The sequence below is a fragment of the Rhinatrema bivittatum genome, chromosome 6, assembly GCF_901001135.1.
Source record: "Rhinatrema bivittatum chromosome 6, aRhiBiv1.1, whole genome shotgun sequence".
NCBI lineage: Eukaryota > Metazoa > Chordata > Amphibia > Gymnophiona > Rhinatrematidae > Rhinatrema > Rhinatrema bivittatum.
The window spans coordinates 295,354,475-295,373,256 of NC_042620.1; the positions used below are offsets into that span (position 1 = coordinate 295,354,475).

Consider the following 18,782-nt stretch of genomic DNA (forward strand, 5'->3'; position numbering starts at 1 on the left):
AGCCCTGCCATCGCGATATCCCCTGTGGACGAGTCCGCCTCCTGAGGCGGTGTCGTTAATTCTAGCTCCTGCAGCACATGGAGAATAAGGGCACTTAACTCCTCCTTAGCAAACAAACGGAGCACCTGAGGGTCATCCCCCTCTACGGACCCCTGCTCGTCCGCCGTTAGCAAATCCGGAGCCCCCGGGGACTCTGGAGCGGCCCCTGCATCGCTCAGGCCCTCAGCGCCTCCCCCCCGCGGGCGGGGAGCCGAAGCCCCGGCCGACCCTACTCCCGGCGGACTCCCCCGGGGCAAGGAAGTCGTTTTGGGCACCTTCGGGGGAGGGGGCACCTCCGGCTCCCAGCCGGATTCTGCTTGTAAAAACGCCTTGTGCATTAAAAGCACAAAATCCGACGAAAAAGGCACTGACCTTTTTAATCCTGTCTTCGGGGCATTCGCTGCGAGGGGTCCCCGAGGAGACCCCACATCGGGCTGAGAGCGCGGGCTGCGTGCGTCCGGCGAGGGAGGAGGGGAGGTCTCCTCCTCCGAAGCTGAAAATTTATCCTGCCGCGTGGCCAAGATGGCCGCCGCACTCCTCCCCGAGGGAGGAGGGGCCGAAGACCGGCTGCCGGAGGCACTGCTGTGCCGCGACGCAGAGGGGCGAGGAGAGCGGCTGCGGGCAGCGCTCGGCCCCCCCGAGGGTCCCTCACCCCCTGGAATACATCGGGGGCAGAGACCCTCACGGGAAAGACGCGCCCCCGCCTCCCCACATGTCCGGCAAGCCGAGGATCGCGGCATCTGAAGAAGGAGCCCTGCACTGACAGCGAAAAAAGGCGCCAAAAACCGGTGAGGCGAAAATTTTGCCAGCAAACGCGCGCCGGGTGAACTAGCCACCCCCTCCGGGGTCCGAAAGGCACGGGCAGGCTGTTTTGGTCGGGGTAAAGCAGGGGAGCTCACTGCCTGTCCCCAACAGGTCTTAAATGACTCTTTAGTTGAACTTTTTTTTTTTTTTTTTTTTTTTTTTTTTTTTTAAACCCCCCTTCAGGGTCAGATCCCTGGTATTGAGGGGGGGAGGGTGACCGGCCCACCGGTAAGCTCTCCCCCAGCCACACGGACACTCTATCCCGGGAATAAGAGGAGGGTATTACCCTCCGAGCCTGCCCCACACTGAACTACAGCCTCGCAGCGCAAGACAAACTAACAAAGACAAACAGGCAGACAGAGGACAGAAAGATGTACTAATTGATCTTGTCCCTTGTCTCCCCCTTTTTTTTTTTTTTTTTTTTTCTATTTCCCAGTACCGAGAAACTGACCAGACCAGAACCGCAGGTTATGCCTCTCAATCTGCTGGAGTCAGAGAATATACTGAAGGACCGCAGGAGGCACACCAGTATATCTAGGGGGTGCTTTCAGTTTTCTCTCTGACTCCATCTGCTGGAGGGGAGGCATAACCCAGCTGTCTGGACTGATCCTGGTACGTACTGGGAACTAGTGTTCTTCAGTCTGTATTTTCTATGCCCTTTCAATGTTTGCAAGTTCTCCCACCAATGCATTTTTTTTTTTTTAATAATTTAAAGGTGCACAATAACAAATCAAGAGATAAACTCTATACACAAGAGAAAAAGAGGCAAAGGACCATGATGTTAATACAACAAAACAACGTCATGCAAGTCCTTTCCGCACAGTGCACGTAGAGCTTTTAAGAACTAACAGCGCTGCACCAGGTCCAATATGGTCTCCAAACTTGCTTGCATCGCTCCAGAGAGACGGAGCAGGTGAGCAATCTTTTTCAAAATGGTTATTTCAGCCACGACTGACTTCCAATGGTCTAATAAAATGCTAATCTAGCAGCTTTGTAATAAATGAGGAATCCTTACCATTACAGTAGATACACCCCTCTCCCACATGTAACAGTAAAAACAAGGTTTATACCAAAAATATCACAAAGCATCCTAGGTACAACAGATGAAAATGTAGATACAATTCCAACAATCCAACATACAGGCCTAGCAAAACTAAACTTGGCAATATATAAAGGGAAGTCTATATGTACAATACAACAATGTATGTATTCTTTGCTTTTATTGCAGATAGAGCTTCTAAAGTGAGCACAACATAAGCCAATCATTACTATCAAGGCTTAAAGACAAATCAGCATTCCACCAAGCAATTAAGTTGATATCTATAATGCTATTGGCATGTCTAAGATTGTAACAAAGTTATGAAATAAATTTGTGTGGAGATTTTTTTTTTTTGTTTGAAGTTTCTTAAAATCACCTTGCCCTCAATGCATCGTTGACACCATGACTTTGAAAAACATCTCTACACAAGTGCAATGAAAGAAAAACTGGTTTGATTAGATATATTAAGTTCTTCAACAAGGGTTTCAAAGGATATGAAAATAGTATCCTTCCAGCTATGCCCAAGGCAATGTAGCCTCCCAAACCTGCCAGTCGCATACATCTAGTGAAAAAGTAAATGGAGAGGGATAATTGAAAAGTGGAGTAAGAGGAGATAAGATTATCAGATGGCAGATTACTTATTTATATTGTACTACACCTACAGCTTGTAGGATAAAGTCAGGCAAGTTCTTTAGATCCTTTTAATGAGAAGCAAAAGGAAAATTGGTTCTTACCTGCTAATTTTTGTTCCTGTAATAGCACAGATCAGTCCAGACAAGTGGGTTTATTCATCCCTACCAGCAGATGAAGGTAGAGGACAAAACTTTGGGACACTGCTACGTGTCGAGAGTGCCACCTGCAGACCCTCAGTATTGACCTGTACCCAAGCCAAAATAATTGAAAACAGAGTGAAGTAAAAGAAAACCCCAGGTTGGATACCCCTGAACTGGATAGCCACAAACCACCTCCAGTTAATTTTGAACAAACTTCAGAGAAGGAGCAGTTGTAAGGAATTCTTATGACCACACTGGCCTAATAGTCTTTCGGCAGCAACACTGAGGGTGGGCCTCTGAATTGATCTGTGGTATTACAGGAACAAAAATTAGCAGGTAAGAACCAATTTTCCTTTCCCTGTACATACCCAGATCAGTCCAGACAAGTGGAATGTACCAAAGCAATCCTACACCAGGCAGGAACCTGAAAGACCTGCTCTCAGCACACCCTCACCGAATGACAACTTCCGGCGCGCGGACATCCAAACGGTAATGATTGGTGAAAGTATGAAGAGAGTACCAAACAGCAGCTCTACATATCTCCTGGGGAGACACTAGCTGACACTCAGCCCATGAAGCTGCTTGAGCACGAGAGGAATAAGCTTTAAGACCCATCGGAACCAAGCAGCCCTTGCAAATATAAGCCGAGCTAATAGTCTCCTTCAACCAGTGGGCCAAAGAAGCTTTGGACACTTTCTCCCCTTTCTTTGCACCAATGAACAAAACAGATAATCAGATTGTCTGAAAGCATTGGAGACCTTCAAATAGTGTAACATTACTAGCCGTACACCCAAAAGATAGAGATCCATACCCAAGGAAGGATCTCGAGACCCGTCCGGAATCCCTGGTAATTCCACAGTCTGATTTACATGGAAGGCAGAGACCACTTTTGGTAGAAATGAAGGCACCGTATGTAAAGAAACCTTATCATTGGAAATCCTCAGGAAAAGGTCGCTGTAAGAAAGGACTTGCAGCTCCGAGATCCGCCTGGCTGAACAAATAGTGACTAAAAAGACCGTCTTCAAGGTAAGATCCTTCAAAGAAGCGTGACCCAAAGGTTCAAAGGTAGCCTCAAGGAGAGCCCGCAACACTAAATTGAGACTCCACTCTGGACGCAAATGCTTAACACTCTTTAGAAAACAAACGACATCGGGATTAGATGCCAAAGGCTTGCCCTGAATCTTACCCCAAGATAACCAAGGGCGAGCTATAAGCCAAACCTTTGGACAAGCCCTGCTGTAAAAAGGACAAAATGTGCGGAACTGAAACCAGCAGTGGCTCTAAACACTGCTGACACCAGCAAAAACCTTCCACACCCAAGAATAAGCAATGGAAGTAGCAGGAGATATAGCCTGAAGAAGGGTGGCAATAACTGACTCTGAATAACCCTTCAAGCGTAATCGACACCTCTCAAAAGCCAAGCTGCGAGACAGAAGCGATCTGCCCTATCCGAAAATATGGGTCTTTGGCGAAGCAACCCCTGCAAATGAGCCAGCAGCAGAGGTCCATCCACTGACAGATTAACAAGATTGGTGAACCGCAGGTGATGTGGCCACTCTAGCGCCACCAGCACCACCGATCCTGGATGGGCTTCTATATGCCGTAGTATGGTCACAATGAGGGGCTATGGAGGGAACATGTACAGAAGGGTTCCCATAGGCCATGGGCACACCAGAGTATCGAGTCCCACCGACCCAATCTCTCACCTGCGACTGAAGAACCTCTCCATCTTGGCATTGGCCCGTGTTGCCATGTTGGAGGAATATCGCCTGCTGTGGCCCTCGGATATCAAGAGACATATTGTGAACACTTGGAATGCGGGACATCTGTCCACACGCATAGCAGTTTGCTAATTATGGTCCAGCCCAAAGCATCAATAGCATAGTTTCTACCCATGCATGTGGGACATTATCTTGCCACAAATACAGTTCTTAAATCCATTCATAGGAGATTTCTTTTTGCCCAACATTGTTGAGGCATAAGTCCTGGGGGGGAGGTTTTTTTTTTTTAAGCAGCACTGAAAGTGCTGTTGTGGGTGCTGCAGAGGCAGCCAGGCAACTATAAAAAGGTAATTACTGAAGAAATAAAAATGAGAAATTACTACTTTCCTGATAGTTTTCTTTTTAGTATGGACAGGTGGATCCAGAACAAGTGGATTATGCACCTCTACCAGCAGATGCAGATAGAGCAAAGCTGACATCACAGTATATATAACCCTGCAGTGACATCAGCCTGCCAATATTCTGCGCAAAAGCCAACTGTGGACCAGCAAAAAACTTGATTAACAGGTAACTATTTCAGCACTCATTCAACAGGAAACAGAGCTCAAAGAATATATTAGGGACTGGATTAACACTTACCAGTAACCCCCTGGAAACATGCAGCCATGCAGGACAATAACACAACCCACTGGCAGCCAAGGGCGGGAAGGTGGATCCACCTGTCTATACTAAAAAGGAAATCAGGTAAGTAGTAATTTCTCAATTCTTAGCATTTAGACAGACTCAGAACAAGTGGAATGTATTCAAAGCTATTCCCGAACAGGGCTGGATGCTGCCAGTGGTCCAGTCAAAACTGTATGTACAAAGGCTGCATCCTCCCGGGCCTGCATATCCAAACGATAATACCTGGAAAAGGCATGCAAGGAGGACCATGTCACAGCTCGGCAAATGTCGATGGAAGACAACAATCTAACCTCCACCCATGACACTGCCTGAGCCCTAGTGGAATGAGCCCTAACCTGATTAGGCAATGGCTGCTCAGCATCCACATACATGGCCATGACAGTCTCTTTAATCTAGTGAGTTACTGTAACCCATGAAACTGGCTCGCCCTGTTTACGTCCACCGTGAAGAACAAACAGGTGATCAGTCTTCCTAAGAGGATTAGAAACCTCCAAATACTTCACAATATGTCTCTTGATATCCGAGGCCGCAGCAGGTGATATTCCTCCACATCTCTTTCCCTGCCCTAAGACGGCAGGGAAATGGACTGAATCAGGTGAAAATCTGAAACCACTTTGGGCAAAAAAAGAACAGTAGGCAGCTGTAATGCTCCCAGAGTCACTCAAAGGAATGACTCCCACCAAGACAAGGCCTGCAGATCACCTGCAGAGTTGATCCACTACACGCCATACAGACCTTTGCACTCCATTGCACTTGCGCTGTCAACTCCGGACAGTGAGCTCCCCAAACCTGGAGGCTCACATCTGTCCCGAGTACTAGCCAGTCCGGTGAGCTTAGGGAAACCCGTTTTTTTTCTCAGATCTGCTTTTAACCACCACCACAGGTGTGTGCAGACCTCCATTGACAGACAAAGCTGAATCGAATAGCCCTGAGATTGTGGGCTTCAATGAGACAGCAGTGTATGCCAAGAAGGAAGCATATGTGCCCTCGCCCATAGTATTTCCAATCAATTTGAGCACCTATAGATAGGCCCAAACTGTCAGGCATACTGTGCTCATCAATAGATGCACCTACGTCAACATCCGAATACGACCCTCCAGCAGGAACATCCTGACCTGTTTCATGTCAAACTGATCACAGACACTTTAGCGACTGGGAGAGCTGAAGTCTGCTTAGCCAGGTTCATCACCCAACCGAGCTCAGGCTCTCTTCCAGAGTCTAGGTCCAAAGCACCCAATCGTCCAAGTATGGATGGACCAGAATCCCATCCTGTCTCAACTCTGCTGCAACCATGACCATCATCTTGGAAAAATGGTACTCGGCACGGTGGTCAAACCAAAAAAAAGAGAGCGAGGGGGGAGAGAGAACCCCCTATCTCCTGTTTCCCGGGGATGATCTGGAGGTTCCACTACCTGAGCCTGTACTCCATCTGGGCTGTTTCGGACGAAAGGGCAGAGACCTAGCCAAAGATCAAGTAGTCCTCTGAAAAGCCGCTCCTCTATAGGGTCGAAACTATTTGGATTCCCTAGAGCAGCCTCTCATGCTAAAGGGATGCAACAACTGCTTCTTATCCTCCAGCAATTGAGGAACCTGGGACGGGCCCATTTATTGGCCATTTTCCCCAACTCGCTCCCAAACAAAAGCAAGCCTTTAAGGGCAACTTCGTAAGGATAGTCTTGAAGGTCGTATTGGCTGGCCGCATCCTCAGTCGTAACAGACGCCTGGTTGCTACAACCGAAGCCACCCCTCTGCCTGAGGGGCAGACAAAATCACAGCCTGCATCTGCCAAAAAGGGAGTAGCTGATTACATAACTGCCCTGAAATTCACACCAAATTCAGCGACCTCCTGAGAGAGAAGTAAACAGCGAGCCACCAGGGAACAATAAGAAGCTATCTGCAAAGTCATTGCGATTGCTTGAAATGCTTGCCTAAGGCTGGCCTCAATTCTTCTAACATGTGCATTCTTCAAGGCTGCTCCTCCCTCTACAGGAATAGTAGTTCGCTCTGTGACAGCACACCCAAGCACATCCACTTTTGGAAGGAACAACTGCTCTCTCAACTGGCTCTAGGAGGTACAGGCCTTCCAAGACTCTTCCCCCTTTAAAATTTGCTTCAGGGAACCCCACTGAAGATCAATGAATTCTGGAATGGTCTCCATTACAGGAAAAGAAGATGAGGCTTTACATAAAGAAGTCAAAAATGGGATTCTTTCGTGACTCAGCCAGGAGCTCAGAACCCGGCCCTCCCAATACCTTCAGCATCTGGAAAACCAGAGCCGGCAATTCACCCCTGAAAGAAACGCAACACCATTGTGTACGGCTCCAAACCCAGATGAATATTCTTAACTTCCAGGGAGAAAGGATCCACATCAGTGTCATGATTATGCCCTGCAGCAAGGGAAGACACACTCCGGCGCCTGCTCGCTCCACCAGCCTTGCAGGATCTCACAGTCTGTGATCCTGGACTGAAATCTTGGTTGGCTCTGCCTTTCGTGCCTGTAGAAAAAATTCCATACATGAATAAAAAGATGGAAGGATTCATGGCAAAAGCACTGAGTGTTCCTCCCCTGCTGACAAACCAGGAGGGGGGGCCCTCAAAACCAGGTGAAACATGGGACATAACTCACCCTGGTCCCAGTCCCGCTATTTTAGGGATGGGCCGGGCTCAGCAAAATCTGCTGGATAAATCCCCCTGAGCCGCTAGGCAGCGCTAATACAGTTTAGAGGGAACACCAAGTGCGATGCCCTAATATGGCAAGCAGCACACACTGCAAGCACTCAGGCTTTATTACCAGCGCCATGGTATGTGTCCATTATCAACAAGCTCAACAGGGTCTGACAACAGACCAAACTGTACATCTGTCCAAAATAAGGATTTCCAAGAAAAAGGAACATCTATACCTGGACACCTAACCTGGATGTCCAAAAAAACTGGACTTACAAAAAAAATCCTGGATGTCCAAGAAGACGCCCCACCTGGATGCGCAGGCATAAACAGACTGCAAGCCCAGATGTGCAGCAGAGATGCGCAGAACAAAAATGCATGAACACCGCCACAGCCTACCACGTGGTGCCAAAGAAAAGCTTGAGAACGGGGCCTAGCCTAAAATGGTCAACTCAAACTGTCAGACTGCCATTTCCAAGTCCTCCATGGAGGCAGGAAACAAGTCAGAGTGGCGTGCCAAGGCTTCGGAGATCAGAAGGGGACGAGGTCCTTAATAATCTTCCCCCTTACTCTTTTTTTTTTTTTTTTTTTTTTTTAAACACAGCTCTTTACCTGTGCCCAGCCCATCTCGGCTGAGTACATCTCTGGTCTCTGGCTGCCTGGGGAAAGGGATACTGCTTTCACCACCGGGCACAGCTTCATGCAACTGCTAGTCTTTCAGCTGGATCTCCCATCAGCTAAGTCCACCATGGGAACTGGCTACCAGACCAAAGCACTTGAGTGGGGGAGGGATCGAATGGCTATTACCCCAGCAGAAACTCAAATGAGGAAGATACCTTTTGGTATCACCTCAGCAGAGCAGTGCATATAGTCTCCTTTAATTTCTTCCTTTTTTTTTTTTTTTTAAAGCAATACCCCCATAGGGATGTCCACCATCTGCTGGAGACTAAGAATACTGGTGGGCTGACACTGCAGGGGTATATATACTGTGATGTCAGTTTTGCTCCAACTACTGGCAGAGGTACATAACCCACCTGTCTAAATGCTAATAAAATGTAAGATTAGAGAGAAAAATTTCAAGAGAGATTGAATACACGTCCTTGTGTGCTTGGGGGAAAAAAAAAAAAACACACACACACCCACACACCAGGAGGCTCATGTTCAGTAGAGCTAAAACCTCTGCTAGCTGGAGAAAGGAGTTTGATACCAGCCAATGTCATCACCACTTATGACGAATTCAGCCTGCTTATGGATGGAAAAGCATGATTAAAGTATGGTAAATAAGCGAGCTGGAATACAAGGGTCAAATTTATTTTTTTTTGTATATAATTTAAGTAACTGGAGTATATCGTGAAGAAATATGCACAGCTGAGAGTCCAAAGAATGACTAGTCTGTGTGGCAGGGCCTGGCCATCTGTTTTACTGGACAAAATGACAGAACACATAAAAAAAAAATATTCCCGTAAGAGACTGAGAAGACCTGGAGGAAAATGTGCCTTGAGCTAGCAGAGTGTCTCAGTAGGCACGGCAGGGGACAGGATTTGAATTCTGTGCACATAGGAAAGAGGGGGATATATAAATATAAAAGAAAATTACTTCTTACCTGCTAATTTTCGTTCCTGTAGAACCAAGGATCAGTCCAGACTGACTCCATCTGCTGGACGGGGGACATAACCCACCGTCTGGACTGATCCTGGTACGTACAGGGAAACTAAAGATCAAAGGGAAGGATGTGCTCAGCAATAAAGCTGAATTGTGGGGGATGGAATGAAGGCAGTGAGAAATTAAAGCAGTTAGCCAGTCATGGGCACAGAAAGTAAATAGGATGGGAGGACTCGTACAGAACTGGTTCCAGGCACTTAGCGCTTTGCACTGGGCCAGCCAGTTTCTACCCAGGAAGAAAGGAACAACTATGCTTACTACCCCTTGCTGCTTGAGATTTAAATTATTTGTTCTTTGTGCTTAAATAAATTTAATTCCATTTGTAAATATTTCAATTTTGTACCTATGTGACATTTCTTCATGTTATCAAAACTCAGATAAGTTAGACAAACTGGGGACAAATTCCCTGAAGGTTTAGCCCTGATACATATGTTGAGGCTGTGAGCAGACAGGAGGGGCTAAACAATTGGATATTTTTGCAATGAACTGAGACCCTGGAAAGCAGAACTGCTTACCTGTAACAGGTGCTCTCCTAGGGCAGCAGGATGTCAGTCCTCACAAGTGGGTGACATCAGATGGAGCCCGGCATGGAAAACTGACTGGCACACTGAGCAAGCCACTATCCACAGATCCACATGGGGTCTCTCTTCAGTCTCGTAATATAGAATTAAGAAAACAAAATAAGCTAGAAGAAAACCCAACTCCACAGGGTGGCAAGCGGGTTCCCTGAGGAATAGCATCCTGCTGTCCTAGGAGAACACCTGTTACAGGTAAGCAATGGAAAAGTTACTTAACTGATAATTTCGTTTTCCTTAGTGTAGACAGATGGACTCAGGACCAGTGGGGTTATATGCTCTCCTGCTAGCAGATGGAGACAGAGTCACACCCCTGCAGTGACCTCAGTCCTTCAGTATTCTCTTCAAAAGCCATTGTGAACATACTAATGAAAAACTTGATTAAAACATAATTAAAACCAACTTGACTAATAAAACAACTGTAACTGTACTCAACCAAACACTGAACCCCAGCAAGATTATAGATGCCCTGATCTAGGGATTGGGTGACGGATTACCCGTAATTTCTTGGAATCTATATTCATATCCAGGCGATTCCTTGGCACCATTCTTGGGCAGCCGTGGGCGGGATGCTGAGTTCATCTGTCTACAATAAAGAAAACGAAACTATCAGGTAAGTCATTTCTCAATTTCCTAGCGTGTAGCCAGATGGACTCAGGATCAATGGTATGTACAAAAGCTACTCCCGATCGGGGCGGGAGGCTGCCTGCGGTCCACTTAACACCACCCTTGCAAAGGCTGCGTCCTCTCAGGCCTGAACGTCCAGGTGATACACATCTTCTCCAGGTTCTAAGGAGGACCACATCGCCACTCGGCAGATGTTGATGAGACAGCAGTCTAGCTTCTGCCCAGGAGACTGCTAAAGCTCTTGTGGAATAAAGCTTTAACCTGAAAAGGTAATGGCTTTCTTACTTCCACGTAGTCTCCCGTGACCACCTCCTTGATCCAATGAGCTACGGATGAAACTGAAGAGACTAACTTGGGCAAGAAGGATGGAATGGTACGAAGTTGTAACGCTCCTGGAGTCATCCAGAGGAACGGCTCCCGACACAATGCCTGTAGCTAAGAGATGCAATGTGCCAAGCATATAGCCACCAGGAACACCATTTTTAGGGTTAATTGTAAGGAAATGACGCACAGCGGCCAAAAGGACCCTGCCAAAAGCTCCAATACTAGATTAAGATTCCACAAGGAAACCGGCCACCATAGGGGTGGTCAGAGGTGCTTTACCCTCTTTCAGAAAGCGGGCCATGTCTGGATGAGCCGACAGGCGGGTTCCGTTCACCTCGCCCCTAAAAAAGGAGAGAACCGCAACCTGGACCTTCAAGCAGTTAAGGGTCAAACTTATTCAAGCCATCCTGTAAAAATCCCAGAATTAGTGGGATTTTGCCCACCCGAGAGGAAGACTGCGTTCCTTGCATCAGGCCTCAAATGCTCTCCAGACCTGTACATACGTTAAAAATGTAGAGAACTTCCATGCATGGAGTAAAGTGGCAATTATTGCCCCCCAAATATCCATGCTTCATCAAGCGAGTCCTCTCAAGGGACAAACCGTAAGACAGAATCAAGCGAATCCTCATGAAGGACCCAACCCTGCTGTAGCAGGTCCCTGTGCAGTGGGAGGCACATGGGAGTCTCCGCATGTCCGCATATCACAGGCGCCTGGGCCAATCTGGAGCTACTAGGACTAATCCCCTATGGTGCTCAATTCTGCGAATTACCCTGTCCAGCAGGGGCCAGGGAGTGAAAGCATATAGCAAGCCCTCTTCCGGTCAGGTCTGAACGAGAGCATCAATCCCCAGGGAACACTGATCTCTTCTGCGGGTGAAGAATCAGGAAACCTCTGCATTGTGAGATGCAGCCAGCAAGTCGATGGACGGAAGGCCCCAGTTACATAGCAGCTGAAATGCTTTGGCCAACAATGCCCAGTCTCCTGGTTCCAGACTCTCCCTACTTAGAAAGTCTGCTCCGACGTCGTTTCCTGCGATGTGAGAGGCTGAGAATCTGTAGATGTATTTCTGCCCATTCCATAAGGAGATCTATCTCCAATGACACTTGCTGGCTCTTGGTTCCTCCCTCCTGGCGACTGATAAGGGCTACCATTGTTGCGTTATCTGACATTACACGGACCGCTTGACCCTAGAGTATGGAGCTGAACTGTAGACATGACAATCTGACTGCTCAGGCTTCCAGGCAGTTTATGTTCCAGAGTGCTTCTTCCTTGGTTCAACTCCCCTGGGACGTCAGTTCCCGACAGTGAGCTCCCAAGCCCCGGAGTCTCGCATCTGTCGTGAGGACCAGCCAGTTCGCAAAGGACAAGGTTACTCCAGATGAGCTTCCTGCAGCCACCACTGGAAGTATGCTCTCAGCTCCATTGGTAAGTGGAGGTGAACTGAATAGTCTTGAGACAGTGGGTTCCAACGTGACAGCAGGGAGCATTGAAGTGGTCGCATGTATGCCCTCACTCACTTCACTACCTCCACGGGTTTCGCCAGAGGGCCTGAAGATAGCGTAGCACAGTTGGACGTATCGTGTTCGCCAACCGATGCACTTGGGATATCAACTTCCTTATCCGCGTAGATGGGAGGAAGACCTTGCCCTGCTTTGTGTCAAACTGGACTCCCAGATATTCCAAGAACTAGGAGGGTTTGAGACTGCTTTTGTCCAGGTTTACGACCAGCGTTCCTGAAGCAGGGAGATCACTTTGCTGGTCACCCGGAGACTCTTGCATAGACTTTGCCCGGATCAACCAGTCGTCCAAGTACAGGTGCACCAGGATTCCCTCTTTTCTCAGTGTAGCCGTTACAACCACCATAACTTTGGAAAAAGTTCTGAGAGCAGTGGCCAGGCCAAAGGGCAGAACCCAGAACTGATAATGGCAGCCCAGTACTGCAAAGCTTAGAAAACATTTTTCTGGCCAGACTGGAATATGAAGTTAGGCCTCGGAAAGTTCCAGGAAGGTTAAGAACTCTCCCGGTTGTATGGCCATTATCACGGAGTACAAAGTTTCCATGTGGAAATGAATCACTCATTTTCATATGGTGCAGATACTGCAATTATAGCCCTCATCCTGAGGAGCCTTACCATTCCCAGCACAAGAAGTACTGCCTGCTTCTTGTGCTGGGAATGGCAAGGAGTGCTACGAAATTCCAGCGCATATCCTTCTTGTATGACCTCCAGTACCCATTTGTTCAAGTGATCTCGAACTGCTAGTAGAAGAGAGACAGTCTACCCCCTTATCAGGTCGGCAAAACTTTATTGGGGGGGGGGGGTTTCAGGATGAACCTGAACCCGAACCTGCCTCTCTCTGAAAGGACTAAGACCTCCCAAAGGTCAGAAACCTCTGAAATGTCAAGTTTCTGTAGAGCAGAAAGCGTTGAGAGCCCCTGGATTGACTCCTCATGGGCAAGGGGTGCTGTAACTGCTCTCTCATCTTCTGGTAGCCAGGGCTCCAGTGCCCTGGCTACCAATTTGCTTCTGAAGAGTGATCCTTTTAAGGGCATTTTTGTAAGGTTTGCCTTGGAGGTTGCGTCTGCTGACCAATTCCGCAACCATAGCTGTCTTCTGGCCGCCACCGCTAAAGCCACTCCTCTGGCCGAGGTATGGACTATGTCAGAGCCCGCATCAGCTAAGAAGGTAGCGGCGAGTTCCATAACCTCTCTGGAATTCACAGAGTCATCCACCTCCAGAGAGAGGAGCGGGCACGAACGAGCTACCAGAGCTCAACTAGAAGCAAACTGTAAAGTCATTGCAACTGTGACAAAGGTCTGTTTAAGGATGGACTCCATTCGTGTATCATATGCATCCTTTGAGGCCGCTCCTCCCTATACAGATAGTAGCTCGCTTTGGGACAGCGCAAACCAGCACATCCACTTTAGGGAAATGTAGACGCTCTCTTGTTGCCGGATCCACTGGGTATAGAGCTTCTAATGCTCGTCCATCTTTAAAACTCGCTTCAGGGGCATTCCATTCCAGGTCAATCAACTCCTGGGTGGATTCCAGCACTGGAAAATAGCAAGAGGCTTCCTGTAAAGAAACCGTCCCAGGAACTCCCAGCTTCTTCAGGGTCTGGGAAACCAGGGCCGGCAACTCATCTCTATGGAAAAAAAAACATAACATGGTCCGATATGGTACTAAACCCAGTGGGATTTCCCCATCTTCCATGGAATCTGGATCCCGTTCTTAGTCAGTGCTGTATGATTCCCTGCCAGTATTACACTTGGTGAGGCAAGGCATGTCCCTAGGTCTGCCGATAGGGCTGGGAGAGGGAAGCCTTACAGGTTGGGGTTCCATCCGGACAGGGGCAAGGGAAACAGACTGCAACTATACGAAGGCTTGAAGGCCTTGAAAAAAATTCCACCCAAGAGAAGGCAGCCGGGTCCATCCCTAGCCCAGGAAGTTCTGGGGTAGATGCCGCTGGATTTCAGTTTCCTATGGAAGACCCAGTCCCGGGATTACTCAGATCTGGGGTACTTCTTGTTAAGGTCGTGGCTGACCCATCCTTTGATTGGGAGGAACTAGGCTTAGCAAAGTCTGGGGAGGCCAACTCTCCCTGGGCCTCCTCACAGTGCTGGCATAAGTAAGAATCCAGGTCAGACTGCGTAGCCCTAATATTACAAGCAGCACAGAGAGAATGGCGCTTATGTTTCTTTGCTGCCGGAGCCATTAGGGATGATAACCATGGGTTCAGTTGGCTTGTGCTTAAAAGTTTTATGCGCGCAGATTTCGGGCACCTACGCAGGTTGCGGCAAGGCGCATGCACAACCCATGCGCCCGGCTTTACCTAAATCCTGCACCTACAGACGCTCTATGGTGGGCAACACAGGAAGCACAAAAACACAAGAATGCGCCACCTCAGCCTACCATGCAGTGTCCCTACCGAACCTAAAGTGGGGCCTAGCCCACCAGGGACCACTCAACCTGTTTGGAAAACCCACTTCCCCAATATAACATGTTTTACATAAATACTGCCCACTGTAAAAAGAAACATGTTTCAGTTCTCCATACCAGCCTGTTGTCTTTTAGGGAGCAGAAAAAGTAGCCATAGAGTGCATGAAGCTGTTCCAAGCTATCAATCTGGTCAAACATAGCTATCAGCCATCGAATAAACAGCACCTGCAGAAGATAACAGAATCACATGAAAAGAAACTGTAAAGAAAGAATACTAGATCAATAACCCAAGAATGTTCAGAGATTTTAATTTTGCAGAGCTTGACAAGAGTTCATTGCTACCCGAAACACTGACTACCTGTTGCTGCAGCAGTACATATGAGTGACTGATGGCGGGGGGGAAGGAGTTAGTACTGCGGCAGCTCAGTCTCTGCTCCATTTATGTAACTTTGAAGATTAAAAACTCCCTCAGAAAATATAAGCTCTATATAAACCCCACAAAAAGTGCCTAAAATGAAAACTGATTCACTATCTCAATGAAAATTAGAAATTTGTTTAAGAGCAAGAGAAAGTGAAAGAAAAAAAAATGCAAGTATGTATGGCGAAGTTTAGTCTTACCTGATAATTGTCTTTTGAGTACTGCTACACCAGCCCAGACATATAGGTTTGCGCCACCCTGCTAGCATATGGGAGACAGAACATCACTTTTCTAATGACATCACCACTGATATAATAATTTGTAACCTTTGTTTTCATATTTCCCAGGAATTTATCAATGTTTATTACAAGTCATTTTTCCAGCAATTTCTCTTGTTTTTGTTCTTATTGTAACAAACACCAAAACTCCTGAGTAAAATAAAGCTGAAAACAAAAGTTCCCTATTAGCAGTGCATCACAGAGGAAAAACCAATATACTATTCACAAAACTAGAATTGCCTAGTTTTGTTTGTTTTGGTTTTTTTAAAAGATAAACTCCAAAATCGAATTGTTCACAAAACAGAGTGTAAGAATAATACAAAGAGAACAAATAAGATTACAAGCCTTGGATATGTCAAGAGAAGTAAATCCTCCTAGTGTTTCAAGTTCTACAAATTCCAGACATCCCTATGGAAAACAGCATAAACCACAGCTTTTGACCTCCTGGATGAGTTCTGGACTGAAACAGGACTCAAAGGAAATTACTAGAGAAACTACGGTAAGTTTTGCCATCTTTCTGCTACATCAGATCAGAATCATAGGAAGTACTAAAGCACCTTCTAATGCAAATGGGAAAGAGCCAAGGCTGCCCTCAGAATACTAGCTTCGAAAACTACATCATCTGTCTTAGCCTGATGTTCACTCTGCAATGCTTAGTGAATGAATACAAAGATGACCAAGTGGCTGCCTTTACAAATATCTTCAGGAGATACTGCTGACATCTCAGCCCATAAAGCTTTCTGATTCAATGACAGAGGGAAAAGGGGAGTTGAATTCAGACAACCAACAAGGGCCACGACATTTTATGGTCTGGGGAACTGATAAGCATGGGGGTAACCAGCACAGAGCAGCAATTACTACCCTTACCAGAAGGCAAGGGATTACAACCCTTAACGCTTTTGACGCAGCTCCATCATCACTCTCCACTTTGACAGCATTGGAGTGGGGTGGAAAAGGAAGTGTATGCAGATGACGGCCAATAAGGGCCCTGACTTTTACAGTCTAGGATACTAATACTCAGACATAAGTGAAAGGAATGCTAAGCACAAGTCCGTAAGCAAAACATGTCAGCACTGTCTGAATTTTCAAGAAGGCTCATCACTCGGTAAAATTATTGCTAGCACTAACATTTTTATGGGTTACCATAAGAACAACCGCGCAGAGCAAGCATAAAGTCTTCCCACGCATCAAAGGCTCAACTTAAAAACAAAAAACCCCAAAAACTTTTTCTGTGTTCCTCCTACTTAATATAGCCTCGATACTAAATAGGAACGTCTACAGAAAGCACCACCATTAAAAATAAAAATAAAAAATTTGGGGTGCACACCCTGGGGTGCATCATGTTCATTAACCGACGCACTTGGCACACGAGTTCCCTTATCCTCGAGGGAGGAAGACTCTGGTTGACTTTCTTCAGGTCTAGGATAGGTCGGAACATGCCTTCCTTCTTGGGCACAAAGAAATAGATGGAATATCTGCCTTGTCCCTGTTCGGTCACTGGCACCAGTACAACCGCCTCCACACTTAACAACCACTGAAGTGTTTCCTGTCAAAGCAGAAAAACAAGATCAAGATCAAGCAATTACCTACAAAAACTCAATGGAGTAACTTTATAACCTTGTAAGGAGCTCTGTAGAAAGAAACCCTCTTGCATGTACTTGGTCATCAATAACCAATGCTTCCAGTGTTCAGAAGAGAAGAATACAGTACTGGCATCCTAATACCTGTAGGAAAAGCTTTGAGTGGACCATGTGAAAGAGCAAACAGGGAAGGGCGTCTGGACTGATCCGTGGTACTACAGGAACGAAAATTTCGGCAAGAAAGAAGGCACCATTTTGACAGAGACTCCTGAATCGGAAAAACGCAGAAAAGGTTCCCGAAAGGACAACGCTTGGATCTCTGAGACCCGCCGGGGGGAAAGAGATAGAAACAAGAAAAACTGCCTTGAGCGTGAGATCCTTTACCGTAGCCTGACAGAGGGGTTCGACCGGAGCCGCACAGATAGCCCAAAGGACGAGATTAAGACTCCACGATGGACAAGTGGAGCACGCGGGCGGTCGCAGGTGCTTGACGCCCTTCAAGAACCGAACCACGTCCGGGTGGCCCGCTAAGGGATGACCCTCGACCCTTCCGAGGAGAGAGACCCTTCGGGAGGAAGGAAAGTACCAACGAAACCGGAGCAGAGCGTGCCGAGATACCCGATTCCGCACAAAAGGTCTCAAAGGACTTTCCAAATACGCACATAAGTCAGAGAAGTCGACTGCTTACGAGCCCGAGGTAAAGTGGAGATAGCCTCCTCCTTATAGCCATTGCGCCTCAGGCGTCTCCGTTCAAAAGCCAGGCCGCTAGACAAAAGCAATCGACCTGGTCGAAAAATACAGGCCCCTGCCAAAGCAGGGGAGGAAGATGGCCAAGCCGGAGAGGTCCTTCCGTCGCCAGGTTGATTAGATCCGCGAACCACGGTCTGCTAGGCCATTCGGGTGCTACCAGAAGCACTGGCCCTTGGTGGAGTTCTATTCTTTGGAGAACTTTTCCCACCAAAGGCCACGGAGGGAACACGTAGAGAAGGACGTCTGCGGGCCAGTGGAGAGTCAGGGCATCCACTCCCTCCAAGCCGTGCTCTCTCCAGCGGCTGAAGAACCTGTTGGCCTTGGCATTGTGCAAGGTTGCCATGAGGTCCAGGTGAGGGGGACCCCACCTGCCGATCAGATCCATGGCTTCTTCCGAGAGTTCCCACTCTCCCGGATCGAGAGACTGGCGACTGAGGAAATCAGCCTGTACATTCTCCTTGCCCGCTATATGGGAGGCCGCCAGGCAATCCAGATGCTGCTCCGCCCAGGCGAAGAGACGGAGCAGCATCTGACAGTTGATATAAGCAACGGTGGTGGAGATGTCGGAGAGAACCCTCATCGCCTTGCCGCGAATCAGGGGCAGAAACTCCTGTAGAACCAGACGCACCGCCTGGGCCTCCAGCCGATTGATGTGCCAATGAGACTGAATCAGAGACCAGATCCCCTACGTGGTATGGGGCTGGCGTACTGCACCCCAGCCAGAGAGACTGGCATCCGTGGTTACTACCATCCACTGTGGAGTCTGAAGAGGCATTCCCCGGAGAAGAGGAGGAAGCGAAAGCCACCACTGCAAGGCAGTGATGGTAGAGGCCAAGAGCGAGAGAACCGTGTGAAGCTGTTCCAACACCGGCTGCCAATGGGATAGCAAAGCTCTCTGTAACTGT

The 18,782-nt window shown here is 47.7% G+C and overlaps 1 protein-coding gene across 1 annotated transcript in view; it reads right to left on the minus strand.

The window, feature by feature from the left end:
• Positions 1-18,782, minus strand: part of CENPI (centromere protein I) — a 252,860-nt gene that overhangs the window by 195,762 nt on the left and 38,316 nt on the right. Inside the window, 1 exon segment of the mRNA XM_029607381.1 lies at positions 14,969-15,076. Coding sequence (XP_029463241.1) covers positions 14,969-15,076 — 108 coding nt within the window.